The sequence below is a fragment of the Telmatherina bonti genome (genome assembly GCF_933228915.1).
Source record: "Telmatherina bonti genome assembly, chromosome: 21".
Classification (NCBI taxonomy): domain Eukaryota; kingdom Metazoa; phylum Chordata; class Actinopteri; order Atheriniformes; family Telmatherinidae; genus Telmatherina; species Telmatherina bonti.
Window position 1 is genome coordinate 20,297,727 of NC_136630.1, and position 22,957 is coordinate 20,320,683.

Below are 22,957 nucleotides of genomic sequence, written 5' to 3' on the forward strand. Positions count from 1 at the left end.
TAGAGTTAGACAGATGTACACAAGTTCCTCTGTACATTTAGTGTATGTAGGCTTAAACTTTAGAAATACTCTTCAAGTAAAGCATAAAAGGAGTTTTTAAAACAGCCTTGAAACTTTTTGAGAGCACTAATTGGCTTTAAGGCTTCATTCCGAGTGCTTACAGTTGCATTACATAAGTGGCGAGAGGCAGCCGGAGGTTAGCAACGCTAATTAACATCTTTATTTTCATACTTGGAGCCATTGTTCACTGGTATCCCCTTCTGCTGTCTATTAAATACATGGCCCATAAAGGAAATCCTCCCACCCTCTCCCCTGTATACCTGCCCCTCATCACAGTGCTTAAAGTTTACATAATAAAGTTGGGAACCTTTAGTCTTATTTCTAATACCTTAAGGAGCAATACTTGGTGCCTTGAGCACAGCTCTTGGGCTGAGTGTGCCTTCCTTTCAAACCCAGTGACCTTGTTTTATTTTAATTAATGCAGATTCCTGCCTGTGAGAGAAAAACAACTAGTGCTGTCGTTTTTGTGTGTGTAAGTGTGTGTCTTTTTTTCTTTTTGCTTCAGAAACACGTCGTCACAAATCTGTGCAAGATATTAGATGTACCGTTTTCCTGTTGAGAGGTTTCTGCTTCAGAGCTGGCCAAATGAAGCAAGATTGCATGGGCTCTTGGTATTTCCTAAAGGATAGAGAAGTGTGCATTGCACAAAATGTAACGAGGAGAAATAATATAAACAGGAAAGAATATGAAACAAAACTGAGGCGGAAAGACGAGGCAAATCATTCTCTCCTCATGCTCATATTTTCCCAGAGCTGTAAAACACTCGTGGTAGAGGAATTGGGGTCATGGGCTGTGTTAAATTGTCAAATTCACATTTAATGAAAGAAAACTTAATCTGGATTAGTTTTATTAATAGCATATTCCCCTGAGCTAAATGGAGAAGGAGGGATGGAGCAAAAAAAACACTTTCAAGTGGAATAATTAAGGCTCCTCGCCTTCTCTCTTTTCCCAGTTAATTAAGACAAACACAGAGACTCTTGATTTATGCTGTTGGAGCCGAACAAGGTAAAAGAACAGTAGCACTGCCTTTCACTTCACTGTATGAGGCAGATGGCTTTCCGTTTTGGCTCTGAACTCAAGAATTTGTAGGTACCAAACTGGATGTAGGCCTGAGTTTTCCTTCTTTTATCATGTTACTTTATCATGTTCTCAAATTTCACCTTTTTCTTTTCATTTTTCAGTCGGGATTCAAGGAGAGAAAGTAGAGTTGTGAGCTGTGGACAAATTGTGGTTACAGTCTGCCGTGTTTTTTCCATCATGTGTTTCAGTTCCTGAGGATCTGTCCCTGGCGGAGAGGGATGAGCTGTCAAATATCCGACGGAGGAAGAGAGAGCTGCTCGATGATATTGAGGTGTGTGTTTGCACTTTTGATTCATACAGTGAGCTCAGTGCATTAGATATGTTGAGGTTAACTGCAGTAGCAGAGGATTGTCTTATGAATAACATGCCAAAGTTTTATCTGATAATATCTGTTACTGTAAATAACAAAGATGCCAGACAGTCATCTGATTTAAAACAAACGGCACACGAGACGTTTTCCCTTTTTATAATCATCATCATCACTGCTTTAAAATGCTCATTGTCTTGATTACATCGTTTACAGATATCTGTGTCCTAGATTTGCACATATTTATTTATTGACTACATTCTTTTCTTTAATATTTAAACACACTTTGAACCATAGAAGCCCCCTACTCCAGAAAATATGTTCATTACATGATATACTGTCCAGAAGTCACTCTTTTCCTAACTACCGGTAGCTTATCTGGGTCAGATACATCTACTCAACCTTATTGGTCTACAACATTTGTTACATTATGCATCATGTAGATATCATCTGCTAAATTCAGATGCCGAATTTGTGATTTGATAACAACAAGGGTTTACTGCAAATGGCTCCTCCAAGAAGGTTGTGTTTGTACTATGTTGCAGCACAGTACAGCAGTGCACCACCACGCGCATCTAACCTGTTTTACAAACTGAGACAAAAACTCAGGTCTGTAAAAGTGATTCTGCACCTCCTTACAGCCTCCTCCTGAGCTGTAGGCGTCACTTACTGAGTGTTAAGATGGGTTGATTGTTGGGACAAGTTGAGAGAAGAGTTTTATCTTTACCACGATGAGGCTCAGTTTTAGTTTTTCAACTTTAACTATTACATAAATTGCACCATGATTGCTTAAGCCTTTGCAAAAGTGAAATTACATTAAAAAGTCTTTTATTTGTTTTTTTCTCATATGTAGTTACATTCGGTTTTTTCGGGGGGGTGGGGTGGAAGTTTGACCTTTAAACTCCACAGCATATCTGCTGCAGCGCTGTTGGCCTATTTGCATGCTGTAGATAATGCAAATAGAGCAGTCATGCATCTTCGCACATCCAGTTTGCTCACAATTTTTGCATCGCAGACGGTTGAACCTTGCTCCTGTCTGTCTTTTGCTTTGACTTGTTTTAACATTAAAGAAAGAAAACGAGAGCCTGTTTTGTTCTGTTTCTCTCAGAGGTTGAAGTTTGAAATAGCAGAAGTCATGACAGAGATCGAGCAACTCACGTGTGTCGGGGAAAGGTGAGTCTATTTGTTCATATCTGTTCTGTTTCAGGGTGTGATGCTAACCTGGCTCATTTATTTGCAGTATCTCCTGACTGACTCATTGTGGATATTTTTCTTTAGTGTCTGATTGACATAGAGACACTATAATGCCAAGGCTAATCAATATATAATTGATTAGCCTTGGCAAAATAATAATTTTTATCTGCATATCTTATTAATATTTTTAACAGTTCTGCCACATTTTGTTAACTCTGATGCATAATACCAAAAGGTTACCTGGACAAAAGGTTATTTTGGACATCAACATCTATTAACTTACACTGAGGTTAAACTGAATGCTTATTGTTGCACGCCCATGCATATTATGCTCGTGTTGCTGCGTTTTAGCCCTTATCTAATTTCTACAAGAGGCTTTTACTTTCATCAGTCACCGGTTTTAATAACAGTTTGTTCTTAATGAGGTTAAATAAATGTGAGATGAAAAACAGATAAAGTGCTTGTAATGTGCCTGATCAGATGGGACTGTTTAATTGATTTCTCCCAAAAAGGACCAGAAGATGGCTTTGTGGAACTAACTCAGGCTTGAAACCTGAGTTTCTTGATGCAAATATATTTTCTAAAAGCAGATCAGAAGCATCTACCAGCCTGCTTGGATAAGATTTGTCTATATATTGTATGCTAATCCTTATTTTTTGTAAATCTCCAGGTAATATAGTAGAGAATATAACATGTATAACCTCTAAAGTAATAGATAACTTTGGCTCTAATTCTCCCTTCAGTTTCTGTGCTTATGTCCAGAAATATCTTTTTTTTTTTTTTAGAGACTATAATTTCCATGTTTGACCAGAAATGCAAACACACAAAGCCACTTTGGCCTAATTTGAGAGTTACACTGTCATATCAACCACCATTATTCATACAGATAAACTTATTGCACCCTGTGAATTGTTACTGGTAATGGTTGTATCTTTTTTGTCTTTTTTTTTATTTTATTTTTTTTTATAGTAATGATGATTTTAAGGGTCCTGTCTTTTCTCACAATGTTATTCAGATTTATTTAAAAAAATAAAAAGTCATCTGTGTTATTTAGTTTCATTTGAACAAGTCTCCATTTTTGTTTGTGCTCTAGTAAAACATCCCAGAGAAACAAACAGATCGCTATGGGCAGGAAGAAATTCAACATGGATCCCAAAAAGGTATTGCTTTTTAGTTTCGCTTGACGCTTCCATCACAACCTCCGGGGTCTCAGCTGACCTAAACCGAATGACTTTCAGTGGAGAGCAACTGTGAAATGCTGTCATTTTCCATTAGCCATCCGTGAAAGCAATGAAGAGCTATCTTGTTTTCTCCTCTTCCTCTCCAGGGAATTCAGTTCCTGCTGGAGAACGACCTTCTCCAGCACACTCCCGAAGACATCGCCCAGTTCCTCTACAAAGGCGAAGGGCTCAACAAGACCGTCATCGGAGACTACTTAGGCGAACGGTGAGACAGAGCATCTGTCATGCTGGGCGAGAAAGTCCTCCTTACATGAGATTTACTCCCCCTCTGTGATTAAAGAAGGAAGTTATGGCTTGGGTTTGCTGATTAAAATGGGAGAACATTATTAAACCTCCGCCAGCATGAATCTTTAGGACAGTGTGGGTGTCTTGTCACAGTAAGTCTGCCCATGTGGACTTACAGCTGGTCATAAAACGATCATCCAGCAGCTTGGGTGTCAGGTCAGATGGCTGGGTGATAAAGAAAGAGGAAAGTCCTGCAGCTGCAGACGGTCTAAGATACGTGGAATAATTCCGAAATGGATGAAGATAGTGAAACTGAGTCAAGATCAAAACAGAGAAGCTACAAGTGGAGGAGAGGCGTTTTAATGTCAGTTAAATCTTGAAATTTTTATCTCTGTATGATCTAAAACACAGTAAGATAATCTCATCAGATATTCATGTTTGGAGCTTCTTTTATCTGAAGAAAATATTCATTCCGTCAAAAAAGCTGAAAACAGGGTTTTCACCATAGACTGTATATAAAGAGATATAAAGAGATGGAAGCCAGATTGGTACCTGTCAATCAAAAGGACACGCCCCTAAATTTGCCGAACTTCGAGATTAAATTACTTTAAAACGGGCGAGTTAGAAAAAAATTCACTCCCCCCACAGTTGTCATGAAGGCAAACATGACCTATTAACCAAAAATGGATTTTTGAACCAGGCTGTAAACATGTTTATTTCTGCCGTGAAGTTGGCCTTTTTAACATGGGAGTCTATGGGGATTTGCTCTGTTTTGCAGCCCCTTGTGGATGAAGGGGGAACTGCAGTTTTATGCACTCCGCATAGGCTTCACTTTTTACCGCCGGAGGTTGCCGCTTGATTTTCACTCTGTGACTGATGCATGATCTTTGAGAGGATCATCAGCGAGCGATCCGTGTGGAAATGCCACAGAAAAAAATTATAATCTCAAACATTTTTAATAATATTTGTAAGACTGTTGATGTGTGTTTTTTTTTTAAAGGGTCCTGCAACGTCGGCTCAACCTGGGTTAATTTTTTATTGAGGGTAGTATCAAATGGAGATGTTTCATAGAGATATTACTGGACAGAAAATTTTACTCCGATAACTACAGTAACATTATATTTTAAAGCCAACAGCTTTTATACATTAACATGAGTTCATTCTGTTGTGAATTCAGAATCTTAGACCATATTTATGTCAAATCTAGCCATATAAAGCAGGTTATTTTTGGTTTATTATTAAAAAAACTGAGACTCTAACTATACATTTATATTGTATGTAGATAAATTGTGAGAACTTTAGTGACTAGTTGTTGTACACAACATTGCACACATACTCCAAAGGTTTAACATAAAAGGGAACCCATATAAGTTGCTAAGATGCTAAGAAAAGCTTTTATGTCTTTGTACACTGTTACTGGCTCCTGTTTGATGTTTCTCCCCATATTCATAGGTTATTAGGATGAGAACAGACTTTTACCTAACAGTTTTTACAACCAATATTAAATCTGATTCTAACTATGTGAAAGCAGAAGTAACTTAAATATTTCCTTGATGGCTCTGATTTTTCAGGTCACATAAACTTAGCAAATAAGTAAGGGAATTTGAGTTTGCTTGATTATTTCTCTCTTCTGACACTACAAATTTGTGTTGCATTATTCATTGTTGGAAAGTCTGGTATAAATTGTAAGGATGCCTCAAAAATGTGCCAAATCATCATTTGTTTTGAGTTGCTTTGTGGATCATATGATTGCATTCTCCAACAATAATAAGAAAAAAAACAACACATATTTTTTAATACTTAATTCATATTTTTTATACTTAATTCATGTTACACTGTCAGGGACATCAGTAATACACATCTAGAACAACTCAGCACTTCCTGGTCAGAAACTTTGCATTGCTCAACCAAGCATGGTTGTGTTGGACACACGTACAGCATGTACAGCACACCCAAGCTTATCCGAGAAAAGTTCCCGCACAGCAGGTCATTCCATCCTTTTCACTCCCAAATTCTGGAGGCGCTCTATGGTGATGGCTCCGTGGGGGAGATGGAGGATGAAGTTAAGTCCTTGATTCTGGAGACACTGAATATCACTCTGATCTCTCTGTCTGTCAGTTTGCTGCTATTCGTACAAAACATTTAGCTATGTTGTTCCACAGGTCCTTAGAAACGATACCTTGTTGTGACGGTGCCTGAAAAGAGTTTCAAACAAAGTACAATACAACACCAGTTTATATTACAGAACAGGTGAAGTGATCCAACAAAAATTTCCTTGTTTTTGTGCTAGGTTTACATTCCTTTTCTAATAGAAAAAAAAGAAAAAAAAGTAACTAATCAAAATTAAGGTGGAAAATTTTTTATCAAATTGGTTTAATTGACTTGGAAATTGATACAGATAACAAGTAAAACAAGCAGACATAATGAGTGTCTCTCATTCATACAACCTCTCCAAACCTGCAGAGTGACACTTGTCAGAACTGGAGTTCATCCAGTATTTGTAACACATTGGAAGCTTTTAGATAACACAGTAAAACTAAGCAGTGAAGAGTCTGAGAATCGTCTATCAGAGCAGCAGTGATAGAAGCAGGGCCCAAAGCCCTCTGCCTAATATATAAAGCAAAGGTGCAAATGTCAAAACTAAAGTAGGATAATTATATTGATGATTTTTAAAGCTTCAATAATACATTGAACCCTGAATTAGACTAAGTGCTTATGACAATGAAAGAATTAATATATAATACATTGCAAAAATGCAATGTAATTTTAAATAAAAGATCCAGTAAACAGAAAGGAAAATCAAATCGAAATCATCCTTGAAAAATCTGACTTTCTGTAGAAACATACATTGATTCAAAAGCTGGTATGTACACTGTAACATATTGTAACATATTGTTCAAATGAGGAATGTACTGACAGAGGAAGCTTGCCTATTGTGTTTGCAAAGTTCAAGTACCTACAAACAAGACTCACAGCAGGGGCCCTTGCCCCAGCTTACACATACAGAATAAAGAAAATCACAAATCAGCTGTCACTTTCAGGTAACGGAGTGTCAGCTGGTGGTAAATGTATGCGCATTTTTAGTTTTTTGCCAGATGCGCTTCACATACTTCCAAGCCAGACATGCCACTTTGTTTGTGATTGAAGCTTTTCAGTTTAATGTAATCTTATATTGTTCTTACATTTCCAAAGCTAAGTGTGACATTCACAAACATTTGATTGATTCACACTTCGTTTTTATAAGTATTGTTGCCGTTGACGCTGTTGACAGTTGTATTCAGACAAAAGCTTATTCAATGAAACACTGACAGAGACTGAAGGCTCAGGGGGAGGGGGAGGGGGGGTCTCCAGGGACTGCTGGCATTACCACCAGACTTAATGCATGGGGAATCATCAAAAGAGACCAACAACCCACTGGAAATCACACTAAACACAGGCTGCGGGTTTACGCTCAGTAATTATAACTAATTAAGCTTACGCAAAAAGCAGGAAGCTATCATTACACGCTGATGGAGATGAAGAGAAGGACACAGGAGAGGAAGCTGGTGGAGGACAAAAATAACCAGAAGGAGAATTTTCAAATGTTTTCCATATAAATGAACTTTTTCACATGCTGTGTTATCACATCGAGACATGTTTATGATCTTTTTTTTTTCATTTCAGCTTAGCAAATAGCCAGCCACAGTCAACCTTATTAGTAATAATACGTCTAGAAATACCTTTATGTGTACCGCTCTGGGGACAGGAGTCATTATATTTGTCTGGCACTACAGTACAGGAAGCAATATAGCCTGAAACACATAGTAGGCCTGTAAATACAAATAAAGATGAAGATAATTCCCTATCTTATTCTCCCTAAAACTAAATCACAGAATATTATTGCATTGGGAGGGCGTTTTTCAGCCTTCCCATAGTATCTTGCCACATAAAACACAATACTGGTTTGAACAGTACACAGTGAGATGAGTCGATCCAGGCTCAGGACCATGGACTCAGTGGACGGTAAACATGATCAGAGAAGCTGTGACCACAGTCTGAAACAGTGCTGACTTTTCCTCTGAAAACTCTCTAAACAAACCTTTTGACAAAAAAAAAAGCCTGTTCGTGTTTGGCCTTTCGGCTGTTTTTCCATCAGTCACACACACCATCCGCGCACCCCATCCTTCTGAGCGCTGGCGAGATGTTTAAACTGTTTCCAGACTTGCAGAGCATCTGATATGAATAAAGGGCAAAGATATTACAAGAATGCAGAAGAAAAATGCTTTCCTGGATGGAATTTAGCTCCACCCACCCTGTCTTCAGAAGAGTTATGACATCTCCTGGATGGATCTTTGTATTCTATGAAAACCTTTAGCTTGATGATGAAGGAGGCTGAGAATGTGGCTTTTTGTCTTGTTTTCTCCACCAGGGATGATTTCAACATCAAAGTGCTTCAGGCTTTCGTGGAGCTGCATGAGTTTTCGGATCTGAACCTTGTTCAAGCACTGCGGTCAGAAGATTGTTAAATTTAATATTGAACAATATCAACCCCCCCTCCCTTCCAACGCCACCCCCAAGCTACACCGTACTCACGCTGACGCTTCTGTGTTGTAGGCAGTTCCTGTGGAGTTTCCGCTTACCAGGTGAAGCCCAGAAGATTGATCGCATGATGGAGGCATTTGCTTCCCGCTACTGCCAGTGCAACCCCGGGGTTTTCCAGTCCACAGGTCAGATCCCCAGCAGGTTGATTGATTGTGGAAGTTTATGTGAACATAATGACAAATATAAAAACAACATAAAATAAAACAGATGAGCAAAAACAGAAAAGGACACAAAAAGTTCAAAAGGAGTTGGTGGAAGCATAAGTTTACATAATCCTACCCCAGTAACTTACAACAATCTTTAGATATCACAACCACTTCTAGCTGCTATATAATCCCATAAAAACAATAGTACTAATAACAATATGCAGTATATACAAACAATATCTCCTTTCAGAAATAATTTTCATCATGGACCTATATAATAATAATAATCATGCTAACAACAACACAGTATAATAGTAATATGCATATAGTAGTAATATTTTTCCTGATTATGTTATATAATCTATAAACTTACAATAATCAATTTCAATAATAGATTTATGCAATTCTAATAATAATAATAATAATAATAATAATAATAATAATAATAATAATAATAATAATAATAATAATAATAATTAGTCTATCTAATACTTTCTTTTCTGTACTATTTCTGCATTGTTTAAGTAGCATCTCTTTATATATTGCTTTAAATATTTGGATATTTGGACACCTCCTGTGTTCAAGCAGCCTTTCTTCAGGTTCATGTTAAAAGATTTGTTTTGTTTCGCAGCCAGTGTTTTGATAATTTTGGCAAAGTTTGCATTTCTGTTACCGTCATTAGGAGGCGTAAAAACTAATTTAGTTATATATATCTTACACTTAACTTCCATAACTTATTTTTCTATCACCTATTGCTCCCCTAAATTATCAACTGTTGCCATTAACTGTTTTATACAGTAGTGTATAGTCTTTTATCCACTGGTCTTTTTCTCTTTACTTAGGTTCTGTTTTCATAATGCTGAGTCAGTTAGAGTCAGTTTTGTTGACTTTTGGGTTTTTGTTTGTACAATAACAGTGTTTTAGGTGGAGAAAAACCTCAAAGGTTTGAGAATGGGCTGAATCATTTCCATGTAAACAGGTTCCTTCTGCATAGAAACAATGCTGGTCCTCCCTGTCCGGTTTGCGCCTCTGAATCTTTTCAAGTTGTTTGGCCTTTAAAAGCAAAACATGCTTCTGATATATGTTGCAAGTGAAGACATACATGTGCCACGAACACCAGAGTGTCACCATGATGACACCAGTCTGCACAGACATAATTTTCATTCCTCTATTGAGTAAATGCAAAGACGCAAAGGGATACGTTTTGGAATTTGTGTGGAAACGTGTGGGTGTTTTTTTGCTACACGCCCTGCCCACGCAGTCACCAAAGTTGCAGCTGATAACTATAAATTTTAGTCTTTTATCTTTCTGTTTCAGTGCTGGAAACTGAAGAGCACCTACCCCCATTGTGGTACAAAGTGTTGTCTGTTCACATAAGAGTAAAGTGTGCAATCCAATATGTTGGGTGAAGGCATCACTGACAAGCAGCCTGCTCTAATGTGCCAACAGAAATACTGCCTGAGGGTCTCTAATACGACGCGTGCATGATGGCCTCATTTTTTTAAGTACATTTCAATCATTAAGCCATAAGAGTTACTGTAACTACATGTCGATGTGGATTAACCAGATTAAATTGCAGATTCCAGTTGGCTGCAGCTTCTGGGTAAACAACCACCAACAAACAAGGATCATCCATTATTCAGTAAGAGTCCACCTGGCAGAGCGATACTTGGTCTTGGTAATAACAAAGCCAAGAGCTACATCTGTCAGTGAATAATTAAGAGGTTTTTGAGCAGTTGACCTTTTTGGTGTATAGTACTGACACAAGTGTATGTGCTCCCATGGAGGAGGCATTCTCTTAATCCTGGTGATCTTCAGTTTAATAGATCACCTGGTGATGCACAGCTGAGCAAATACTAACTCTTAATCGTAAAAGGTAATAAAAATCAAAGCAAGTTGTGGTAATATAAAGGATTAAAGCCTATGGATGTACTTTTCTTTAAAAACCAATCAGTTTGCATTTTAACAAATTAAGATTTTCTTCAGTGGCCCCATGTGCACATAGGCAGGCATGCATATTCATATACGTCTAAGTGTGAGACAGTCAGTTGGGGGTGCAGGGCAGAATGTCAGCATGGAGGCTTGTCTGTGACAGTAATCATGCACTGAGCCCTAAAAAACACAGCACGATCACAGAGCTTTAATTACTACAAGCATGCATGAGCTACTGCCCCGTCCTGCTCATCAGTTTTCTGTTTTTGACTACGCTGACGTTGACATTCCTCTTGCTCTTGCAGAACTTTCCTCACAGTACTGTACTGTGTACAGAGGGCATCTTTTTTTTTCATGGGGGTAGACAGACAATAGGCGGCATAGGACCAAAGTGTGTCAGGGGAAGCAGACAGACAGAGGGGGATGAATGATTCATTTACAAGCAGCCAGTGGTCCGTATGAGTCTGAGCATCGACACACAGCAGTGGGCCTATCAAAGCATCTTACTTGCACACACTAACCTACACACAACCTACCTAACCCTAACCTTTGAATATTAAAGCCAACTCTAAAATGCTGTACACAAAAGCACCGCCTGAATCTTTTAAAAATGGAAAATAGCAACTCTAATTAGCTGTGGGACGTACTCTAAGACAAAAAAAGCTGAATTTCACTTAGTGGACATGACTTGTCTCCAATTTAAACTCCAATAATTGGACAAAAGATCAAATTATTACCTGCAGCAAAAAAGAAATAAAATCTCTCACTGCCGATATCCAACACTAGAATTACCAGAATGAACTGCATCTTTACTCTCCTTATTTGCTGTTTTCCATTTCCATTTGATAGACTGAACAGGATGTTGGGACACAGAATGACGACTAGCAGCTTGTGCATTGGCTTTGGTTCCCTACACCAGGGATCCCCAATCCTGGTCCTCGAGGACCAGTGTTGTAACGGTTTTTCAAGTGTCTCTGCTGAACCACACATGATTCAAATCAATGTGTCTTTAGAAGACATGTGCAGAGCTTGTCTGAGCATGAATCAGGTGTATTCCAGCAGGAACACTTGAAAAACCTGCAGGACACCGGTCCTGGAGGACCGGGGTTAATGGGGATCTCTGCCCTACACAAGCTATGGAGTCATCAAGATAAACCAACTAACTATCTTAACTCTAGCCTTGAACCATATATTGATGTTAAAAAAATAACAATTACCAAAGCAGACTAAATTTATTGATGCTTGTATCATCAGATTCTAGTAGGAGAAACAGATGCATGAACAATGTCTCTCATATATATCTTTTCAATGCAGTCAGAAATATATAAAATGTCATTCTTAAACATGCTAGACTGGCAGCATGAGAGATGCTGGTAATTTCTATTTATTTTTCTTTCTTTGCAGTTATTGAGAAAATTCCCCTAAACAATTTTAGTTAAAATATGTATTAAGTAGAAGAAAAATGAATGTCACTTGCAGTATTATTAATAAAAAAAAAAAAAAAAAAAAAGGAAATAAAATCTTCTTGTATGCTGATGATGTCCCATTGTATATTGACCAAAAATGTTCCACTACACATGCTGCATTAAAACCTTCATAAACTTGTGTTTAACACATTTGCTGTGCATAAAGATGTAAATACATCATACTGTCAGAAAGCTTATTTTAAAATCTGCCAAGCATTTTACAACCCAGCAACAACATCAACACTGAAAAGAATCAAACAAAAATCCCCCCAATTCACAAAAAACATTGTCATTGTCAAGTTCAGCAAGACTTTTAGCATTACTAATATGAGGATTTAAAATAAAGATATCGCCATTGACTTTTGGTTGACACATCAGTAAAGCTTGTGGTTGCTATTAAATTTAAACTCGGGCTCAGTCAAACATCAGGCTCTGGTCTGATGCTGAAAAGAAGCTACAACCAAAGGTGCAGTGAGCTGAATAATAATGTATTTGTGTATATTATGTATGCATTCAGACAGAGACTGTGTATGGAGGTGTTTTCAGTGCTTGAATGCTTTGAACCTGTTCCGTTGCAGATACCTGCTATGTGTTGTCGTTCGCAATCATCATGCTCAACACCAGTCTGCACAACCCTAACGTCAGAGACAAACCCCCCGTAGAGCGCTTTATCTCCATGAATAGGGGCATCAATGAAGGAGGGGATCTGCCAGAAGAGCTTCTCAGGGTGAGAATGTGTATGTAATGAGTCTGTGTATGTGACTGATAATCTGTGATACTTCTGCCGCACATACTCCACGCAAATGAGGCATGTCCTGTCCTGTCTCCCAGTTAGATTAATTGTTTCCTTCCTTGTCGACAGAATCTTTACGACAGTATCAAAAATGAGCCCTTCAAAATCCCAGAGGACGACGGGAATGATCTGACGCACACATTCTTCAACCCTGACAGAGAAGGCTGGCTCTTAAAGCTTGGTATGTACATCAGAGTCACAAATGTAACACAGATTATGTTAAATAATGTCAGCAGATACTTTATGTCACTTTTAGGAGATGTTCCTTTCAGTTTCTAGGTAAACTATTCTGTGTGGCTGTTTTAATTTGGGGTCTTGTGGTGGTCAATTTAGAGGTTGATGAGTCCTGGGCAACAATGACTGGTTATACTGCAAAGCATACGACTTTTAAGTTCTTCATAAACTACTGTGTGATGGTTTTAGGGTTTAGTTCAGATTGTAAGTATATCTTCAAACATCTTATCTATGAATTTCAATGCAATGTTGGGTTTTCATCAATTTATTTTAACTGCGAATTCAGGATGGAAATTCTTAAGTTTTCTTTGACTAACCTCATAAATTAAAGAAAGTTCTTGCATTTTTGTTAAAGGGACTTTAAATAACAGTCTACATATTTTAATAGGATTATTTCCTCAGGGTCTTGGTAGAAAAATGTTTGGTTGACTGCTTTTTTTCCATTCCACAACCATCTTCCATCATTGATTATTGAATTATTGGACTTTTTCAGCCAACAGTAATGACATATTGATGCAAGAATGGTATCTATGTTAAGCTGCCTCTGCTTTTCTGTGGTAGTATAAACAGACCAGACAGAGGTTTCTCAGTATTGCATCACTTTGTGCTTAGACACATTAAAGCAAAGTTGCACAATTAGCTAACTAATAACAGTGTCACGATATAAAGTCAACTTCCCTCTCTCTCTCCACCTCTGTACACTTTGAGTTCAAGTTTCAGCACTCTAGTGGATAGTTTAAAGTTTCTTTTTAGCAGTGTGATGTAACATGACTGCTTCATTATTCCTCCTACAACCATCTTTGGTTTAATCAGTCTCAGAGAGTCTTTCCACACCATAACTAACACCTGCTACAGTTTTCTTTGGGGAGCACTTTTTTTCCCAACAACCTACAGTATTTCTGTTAACATGCAGCAAATAATGCGACTTGAAAGTTTTCTTGCAAAAGAATTGTTTTCAACGTGGTCAGTTGAAAATGTCCCTCATAAGTTTAAGTTGTCTGTTTTTTAATCCAGGCTATTTTTTCGCTCAGAAAACAGTCAATCTCCTTTGTGGTTGCTAGAAGATCTGTGATTTTTAACAACTGCCACATGATCCTGTACTGCCATCATCTTGTGATCTGTCCTCTTTGTCTTGTGCCTTCTAGTTCTAAGCTAGTAGGAAGCTAGCATTTTCAGTTTCTCTGTCCATCTATTGTACAGATATGTCTCTTTCCAAATCCTTCAGTGTTTTGTTGGTTTTGTTTCTCACGCCTTTTCTCTCACCTTTCGTTATGTTCTTTCATTCTGCTCTGTGATGGCTGTCCCCAATAAAATCTTTGTATTAGGAGGTAGGTACCATTTCGCCCTCCTCCATCCTCCCAGTTCACCACAGAGTGCCCTCGTACTGGCATTGGCTGCTATTATCTCTTAAGCACACCAGGCCCCTGAACATGCTATCTACCTCATATAATTGGCTTGTTGTATCAGAGCTGTAAGAGGACAGATATGTTCATTAGCACTGCGAGGTGATGGGTTATCTTTTTCAAGAGACAAGGCAAGTTTGAGGTCATTGATCTGCATGGGGATTGGCTACATTCCTCTGGTGGCTTTGTAAGAGGTTGGATGATGCACAGGGCTTGCCTCAGCTGGTGCAAACAAAGAGCGCTAATTTGTACACCAAGACTAAGACATGTCTTAGACTAAAAGATAACTGTCTTGAAACCGTCATGCTTTTCACTGAAGAGACTAATGCCTGGATTAGTCAGAGGTCAGAGCCATAAATAAATGATCAATTGGAGGTTTTATTTTGTTTTCCTTAACAAGAAAAGTTTTTATTTTTATATTTATAAAATCTTTGTTTCCAGTATTTGTGCTAGGAATGTGCTACACAATGTCAGAGGGTGCGCTGCTTTCTATGTGCTTCAAAAGTTGAAACTCAGAGCTGGGATTAACCCTTTCATGCATGCAATTAGTTAAAAACAAAGCAACATTTTTTTAAATACAGTATTTTACTTCTACAGATATATGGAATGATACTTTTTTGTTTATTAAAGACATTTAGAATTATTGTGATTTATTATTTATTTTAATGTATTCTATAAAATATTTTAAAATGATATATTATCATAATTATATTATATAAATCTTCTATAAAATATGTAGCTGTATCATTTTCTTTTCTTATTTATCACAATGGCAAACTTGTGAATTGCAAACAGAATTGTATATATATATATATTTTATTCTCCAGTGAATGGAAATGTATTGGATGACTCACTAACATCCACTGAAGTGGTTTATTTACAAAAATACATTCCTCATTCATGAATATGCAAGACAAAAGCTTCTAAATAGGTGTCCACTATATGATTAGTTTAGTTAACTGCCTTGCTTTCTGCTAAACAAACTGGGGTAGGACACTGTTCTCAGTCCACTAGTTGAGCCCAGAAATTTCTGAAAACATAATAAAGACCCATCTTTTGGAGAGTTTGAAACCTAGTAGGACTTTCTGATCTAGTGGGTAAACTAACCAGGAAAGCTATTACTTACAGCTGATAATGCCACATTACACGCTGGTTTGCACACAGACACTTGAGTGATGTATTCAGTAACACAGGTGAGACTTTGTGACTGATTGAACAAGACACAAACTAAGTAAAATGAGGAGTCATTTAATTATTTTTTCTTTTGGGTTTGGCTCAGTTTCTTCAACCAAGAAAGCATAAAAGTGTGGTACAGCTTGTACAGCTTCAAATTTTTCATAACAACAAATAAAGCTTCAGGAAATCGAACAGATTTCTTTAACAAAAGCTGCTGGAGGTTTTGGTGTTGCTCTATTAATAACATTAGCTTACATTGGTCTAGAATAAATAATGCATTTTTACTTGTAAATTCTCAGAGACAAACATCATGAGTAAGCTGAACAGTTCACCCCACGCTCTGTACCAATGGAGACTACCCTGCTGGTCATTCAGCTCCTTTCCGGCTAGAACGCACAGCCATGCTTGAGCCTCAGTGAATGGCCTGCTTGAGTTTGAGCTGTGGGAATACACATCGACTCCTGTTTGGCTGGTCATGCAGAGAAATAAAGAAGACCTTTTTCATCTGTCTTCCTGTGTTCCCACCCTGCAGGCTCTCGGTACATCTCACCGCTCCGTCATGATTCACTCTCTCTCTCCCTGCTTCGCTGGCCACCATCAAACCAGCTTCACTTTCACATTAGCAAATTCTCCATTGGGCGCAGCACCAAATAAGCCTAATGATGAGAGATTTATTATTGTTTTAGCTTTAATTCGGTTGTTTTTACAACATTCAGTAGTGTTTGAATCTGCCTTTCTCTACAAATCCATGTATGTGCTTCATAAGACTACTAACAAAGACTGAGCCTGCTGCTGTGCCCCAACCCAGCATCATCAAACTAGGACTGTGTGTCAAATATGTGGTTATGTAGACACCTTTATATTTCAGAGGTTGGCGAGGTCATAGAGACATTAGGCACCTCTGTCAGCCACATCTTGTCCCTATGGACTGGAGCAAAATCAGTGCTACAAAGTGAACTACATTTACTAAAGTACTCCGTTGAGATACTTTACTTTTTATTTCATTATATATACAGGTTTTTTCTCCTCTCCACTACATTCCACATGGAAAAATACAACTGGTTTCAAAATGTTTTAGATTCAGACATCTTAGAAAAAGCAGCGTGCAGTCTGGATGTCATTTCAGATCTACTACTGAAACTTTAACCGAATTCATATTTATGTCCTTATTTCTTCTTTCCCCTCTCTGTAATCATCCGATGGGGCTGTCAAATTCCCAAGGTATCCATTTTTATAAATAGTCTGGACCAAACCACCAGTCAGAAGTACAAAACTAATCAGTTTTACTCATGTAAATGTTTCAAATTCTTCTTTCAGTGATTATGATCAAGTATAGAGACTTCATTAGGTCACACAGTTTTAAATATAGTGAATACAACTACAACAAGAAGGGAATAAAAAAACTATACATTTTGTATGCAGCCTAAGAAAACATAAGCAGTTCAATCTGGAGGCTGTTTAGCATGTAAAGCCTTTCAGTTACAGTAAAGAAATTATTTAAGTAATTGTGACTTGAGGGTGTTTATAAAAATGTTTTTCTTATAACTATAATACAAAAAAACAAATCGGCTCAATTGATATATTTTACTCCTGCTTTTTTCTGAAATATCAGTAAAATAAACCTCAGTGATCATACTGCATCAGAGACATGCAAACCTGGGAGGTTCTGCAGTAGATATACATGAAAAATGCCATATTTTGGGGATGATAACAAACATGTGGCTGAGGAGAGATAAGCAGCTCCCATAAGCAGCTCCCTGCTCAGGCTTGTCCGTCAACTACAGGAAAGTAAAACATGCATTACAGCTGTAAATTTACTTTCTGCCTTTATCATTAAAATGTAGTACCTTTATGACTAAGACAAACAAAGATTTTTGGTAAAAGGTAAATCCTGGATACTATTCTAGTTTTGGCAGTAGAATAAAAATCTGGGTCATGTGAATTTTGCATATATATGACATCAGTAACGGCTGCTTTGTGTACATTTCACTCAGTCAGCAAACATGTTATTATGCTGCACATGTTGCACATTGTACATTGATCTTGCAGGTTCATTACAGATTGCATCATGCATGGTGTAATTAGCAGAAAATCCAATAAGCCCAATAATCTAGTTTTATCTATGCAGGCAGATGGGCCGATCGCGCCTCTTTTTAATGATCTCTTCCTGATATCACGCAACATTTTATTGCAATGAAAACAAATAAACACTTACAGCTCTTTGCAAAAATGTAAATTTAAATCTAAATGTAAATGTAAATCTAGCCATCACTAGACAGACCACCAGCGCTCCCTGCTACTTCAGTTCTCACACGTATGTGCTGTGTACCTGTCTGAATTTCCTCTTAAAGGTGACACAGGGTTCAGCTGTCTTCACACACCTCTCTCTCCCTTGTACTCGCCTGTGGGCATCAATCAGGGGACTGAGGGGTTGGGGTGGGGGGGGTGGGATTCAGGCACATCCAGCCTTAAATGGAGACAATGATCAGAACCAGATGTGGCACGTGGAACCGAGGTCTCTTGTAGGTTAGCTTCTACGTGCACAAACCCTGTCAACCCTTCAGTTTCAGCTCAAATGTTGTTGCATTTCTCCTCACCAGGCGGCCGGGTAAAAACGTGGAAGAGAAGATGGTTTATTCTGACTGACAACTGCCTCTATTACTTTGAATACACAACAGTAAGTACTTTGATTTGTGTGTGTTTCCATCTGTCACATTGAAATTCTAGTTGTAAGAGATTGGCTTTTAACCAAAATAAACATTATTACACATTTATTAACCCCTTTTCTTTTTTATTTTGCCTTGCTGTTTGGCTAGATGATGATGCCTCCGTTTGTGCTGCATCTTCTAGTTGCTTGGCAACCTTGTAAATATAGTAACAGTCAAAGGTGTCAAGATTTTGTATTTATCTTCTCAGGCAACACTCAAGTCAACGTCAAAATGCCAAACTCTTCCTGTTTCAAATAACAGAGGATATAGGTTTGCATTTTAACATGTATAATTTATTCATTTGTCCATTTTAAAATGATGAATTGTGAGAAAAGGCAATAAGGCTTTGACTGGATTTAAAGTTAAGTGAAGATAAATTAAACAGAGCCACCCATTCAGTCCATGGTTCTCTCCCTCTCCCTCTCTCTCTCACACACACACACACAGATACACACACAGTCAAAAGAGAGAGCACAGGTCTTTGCCCTGCAGGTTTACTATTTAATAGATGCAGCCCTTTGACCGAAATGAGCCACACTCCAGCAATTAACATGAAGCATCATGGGAAACATCTGCAAAGTCTATAGCAACACATCTGGCCCTGCTAAGCTGTAAGCCAAGTGGGTTCCCCAACCCCCCCACCCCAGCTTCCCAAATCTCACAGTTAGGAATCCCTCAGCACACACAAATGCCTGCTGTAGTGGCGGTGGGGGTTTGAGGCACACACCGAGCCAGCTGTGAGCAGCTGTCCCATGGCATTTCCTTCCCCCTGCTGTGCCCCCTCATTAGAAGAAAGATGACAAGCAGGCCACAGAGTTGTTCGTCAAGGTCCCCCCTCCCCACTACCTCCACACACACACACACACATATCTGGGCTCAGCCGACATGATGCGTTGGAAGGTGAATGGATGGAGAGTGTAGGGTTACCTCTCCCTCGGGCGCTGTCCCTTACATGACCAGGATGAATTAAAACCTTTCAGTGTGCTTTTCAACCACACCTCAATACACACTGGGGAAAAGAAAACTGTTGCAGGAAGTCATGTTGCTGGATCATCTTTTTAACAACAATATTTTGGATTTGTAATATGTAGCTATGACAGTTATTGCTTTAATTGTGTGAAAAAAAAAAAAAAAAACAGTCAAGAAGAGATGACAGGAATGCCAGCACATCTGTCATGCCCGGTAAAACTGCAAACTACTTAATGACCATGTTAAAATGCTTGCAAAATCCATTTTCATTCAGCTGCTTTATCTTATTTGACATTCGGTAATTGTCACAGGACACAAATAAAAACGCTAAGCTGAGGAAGCTGTGGTGTTATGATGAGATTTTTCACTTTAGAATTGTGTGTTATTGTAGCAAATTTCATGTCAAATACGGGAGGGTGAATAGCGGGCCTCTAACAAAAAAAATACAAAATCTATCTTAAAAATAGGCATTAACATGAAAATTATATCCATAATAATAAGCGTCTTTTTAAAAAAAAAAAAAAAAAAAAAGTATTTTTATGTACAGCATTACTTTAATAAAAATAAAAATATAATTTTATGATCTGCTTCATATGGGCAGGATTCTTAGATTTTATTTTAGAGTTCTAAGTAAAAACAATGACAAGTGAAACGTTTCAGTAAGACACTGAGTGCTCTGGGCTCAATCCCGTCTTCATTTTTACTTTCCCTCTTTGCACACAGAAACCGTCCATGTCTCTCTGTCTTAGATAGCAAATGCATGTGCTGAATGAATGATATGCTGATGCTGAAGGTTGTTTTCTTCATGTCCTCAGGATAAAGAGCCTCGTGGGATTATTCCTTTAGAAAACCTCAGCATCAGAGAGGTGGATGAACCAAGAAAACCTGTAAGGACTAAATCTAGTAACTCTCCTGTGCTTAATTTCTCTCATTTGCAGAATCCAAAAAAAAAACCCCACAACAAAACATTTTTTAACACAAAAATATTTCTGTTTTCCCAGAACTGTTTTGAGCTCTACAACCCCAACCACAAAGGTCAGGTTATCAAGGCCTGCAAGACGGAGGCGGATGGGCGGGTTGTCGAGGGCAACCATGTAGTGTACAGGATATCAGCGCCGACCCCGGAAGAAAAGGAGGAGTGGATCAAATCCATCAAGTAAGAGACAGCATGTTAGCGTGGATCCATTTACACTTAGAGGGCACTTAGCCAAAGCCTGCCTGCTCCCATGAGGGACTTTCTCATGTATGACCTTGACACTGAGAAACCAACACACACACACACACGCATCTGTGAGCATGATCAAGACTGTACACACTAAGGCTGGTGACTAAATGTGACTGTTTCTCACACTTCCATAAAGCTAACACTCAGAGGTGATTCCTGCTCTGCTGGATAAGGTCACTTTCCTTTGTCTGGAGCTCAACAAGCAAAGAGAAACCCACACACACACACACACACACACACAAATCTCCTCAGGCTCTTGCAGCACACCTATAAGTGTTTTGCCTGCATGTACACTGACATCCCATTGTTATCGATTAGGAAGAGTGGAGGTGCAACTGTAAACTAGGCCTGGTAGGTTATAGATTGCCTGACTAGTTATCATCCAATCAGGTTCAGCTTCACTGGCAAATATGATCAATATCAGCACAGAAAATGATATAATTCAATCTTTTCATGCCGTAATGATGCTAAAAACCTCTTAGTATTGATAGATGTGTGTCTGCGTAATGGAAGTGGTGGGATTGGGAGTGCATTCCTGAAATCTTGTTGGCTAGAGAGGAAAGAGGTGCATTTTTCTTGGTTTAGGAGATTTTAGAGTGCGGGGACTTTCTATTGATTAATATCTTGTGTGCTAAGTTATGTGAAGACCATCTTTTGTACTGCTGGAATATTAATGATAACAGACTAAAACTGCAGGACGGAGAGTATTCTGTGGCATTTGACCAGACTGGTGAGGCGGCAGACTGTCCTGTGGTCAGCAGATTTCACACACACAGACCCACCTGACTCATCTACAAAGCTGAAGAGTGCTGTTGTATTAACAGTGCTGTGCATGTGCAATGAAAGACATCTCAGCCTGGCAAATTTAAGCTGCCAGGAAACCGGCGTATTGCTCAGCGTTTTTTTCCATCTGACTCCAGCAGCATATGAGGGTATAGAGCCCCCACTCTTCTGAAGTAGTCATGAGTTCACATGGAGCTGAATTTACTCTGCAGCTGTAATCACCCACTTTTGCATTTACCCTTGGTGTATCTTCTTTCTGCTCACAGTTTAGGTTTTTCAGTTGGATGTGCGGATTTTTTTTATTTCAGTCTCACTTTCAAACAGGAAGCAGTTTCTGGAAAAACAGTCTTTGGTGAAACTGCAGTTTATAACCATTTCCAACACAAAATATTAAAGCCAGGAGTTCATTATTAAATATACTGCATTGGGGCTAATGGGGATCTTAACTATTTAAAGACCACAATGTCTATTAATTTATCTGTCAAAAATGTGATTATTGTTTTACTTTAAATGCAAGTCTGGGATTTAGTGACATCTAGTGATGAAATTGTGGACTGGGACCAACTGCGTACCTTTGTACTCACCCTCATCTATCTAGCAAACATAAACCAGGGTCTGGTATGATGGGGACCTTTAGCTTATGCTAATTAACTTTGAGGTAGTTCAATTAATTCCTTTAAAATAAATTTAAGATTTTTGTACAAGAGCAAAGCAATACTTAAGTGATTGTATTAGAAATTGAACTGATTACAGAACACCAAAAGTGCAGTTTTTTTTTTTTTTTTAAACAAATTTAAAAGCTTGAGGTTTGGCGAATTATTTCTCACTCTTATCACCAGAACACAGCACACACACACACAGGTCAGGATGAAATATTTTGCTGACATTTAAAATGCCAATTTACACCGATGTCACCCTGTTGTGAGCAGTGGACAGTTGTTAATCAGCTTTTTCTTGTCCTCTTCCACAGAGCGAGCATCAGCAGGGATCCTTTCTATGACATGCTGGCCACCAGGAAGAGGAGAATAGCCAATAAGAAATGACTGCTCGCCCTGAGCTTCATATTTCAGCTGCACTTCTGTGACCAGGACTCCTTGTGAATCTGTTTTTGTTACTGGGGTCACAAGAGTCTTCCACGTGTTAGGGCTGATAGCAGCAAGTGGGACTCTGTGGGTCACCTCGACTTCTGCCTGAAGACAGCACATCAATTCTTTTCTGACATAAAAAATAGAGATTACACTTAGTCTGAGAGGATCGTTGAATTTGTGGATCAGAGAAAGGATGAGACCAGGGATGAGACACCCAAGCCTGTCATCCAAGGATCCCTTTTGAAGAGACTGCCCTCTGTTGGTCACATAGCGAATTGACTCGACTGCACCAGTAATTCAGTGCCAATTTGAAACCTCAATATCCATAACCATATACTGCAGTACT

The 22,957-nt window shown here is 38.5% G+C and overlaps 1 protein-coding gene across 1 annotated transcript in view; it reads left to right on the forward strand.

The window, feature by feature from the left end:
- The window catches only part of LOC306771591 (cytohesin-3-like), a 38,361-nt gene extending 15,740 nt beyond the window's left edge, over positions 1-22,621 (forward strand). Inside the window, exons 2-13 of the mRNA XM_079260815.1 lie at positions 1,329-1,411; positions 2,556-2,620; positions 3,735-3,801; positions 3,969-4,087; positions 8,516-8,596; positions 8,701-8,813; positions 12,811-12,959; positions 13,095-13,206; positions 18,439-18,515; positions 20,331-20,402; positions 20,517-20,671; positions 22,494-22,621. Coding sequence (XP_079116941.1) covers positions 1,329-1,411; positions 2,556-2,620; positions 3,735-3,801; positions 3,969-4,087; positions 8,516-8,596; positions 8,701-8,813; positions 12,811-12,959; positions 13,095-13,206; positions 18,439-18,515; positions 20,331-20,402; positions 20,517-20,671; positions 22,494-22,566 — 1,166 coding nt within the window. The 3' untranslated portion in view covers positions 22,567-22,621. The remainder of the gene's footprint in view (positions 1-1,328; positions 1,412-2,555; positions 2,621-3,734; positions 3,802-3,968; positions 4,088-8,515; positions 8,597-8,700; positions 8,814-12,810; positions 12,960-13,094; positions 13,207-18,438; positions 18,516-20,330; positions 20,403-20,516; positions 20,672-22,493) is intronic.
- Positions 22,622-22,957: the final 336 nt, after the last annotated feature.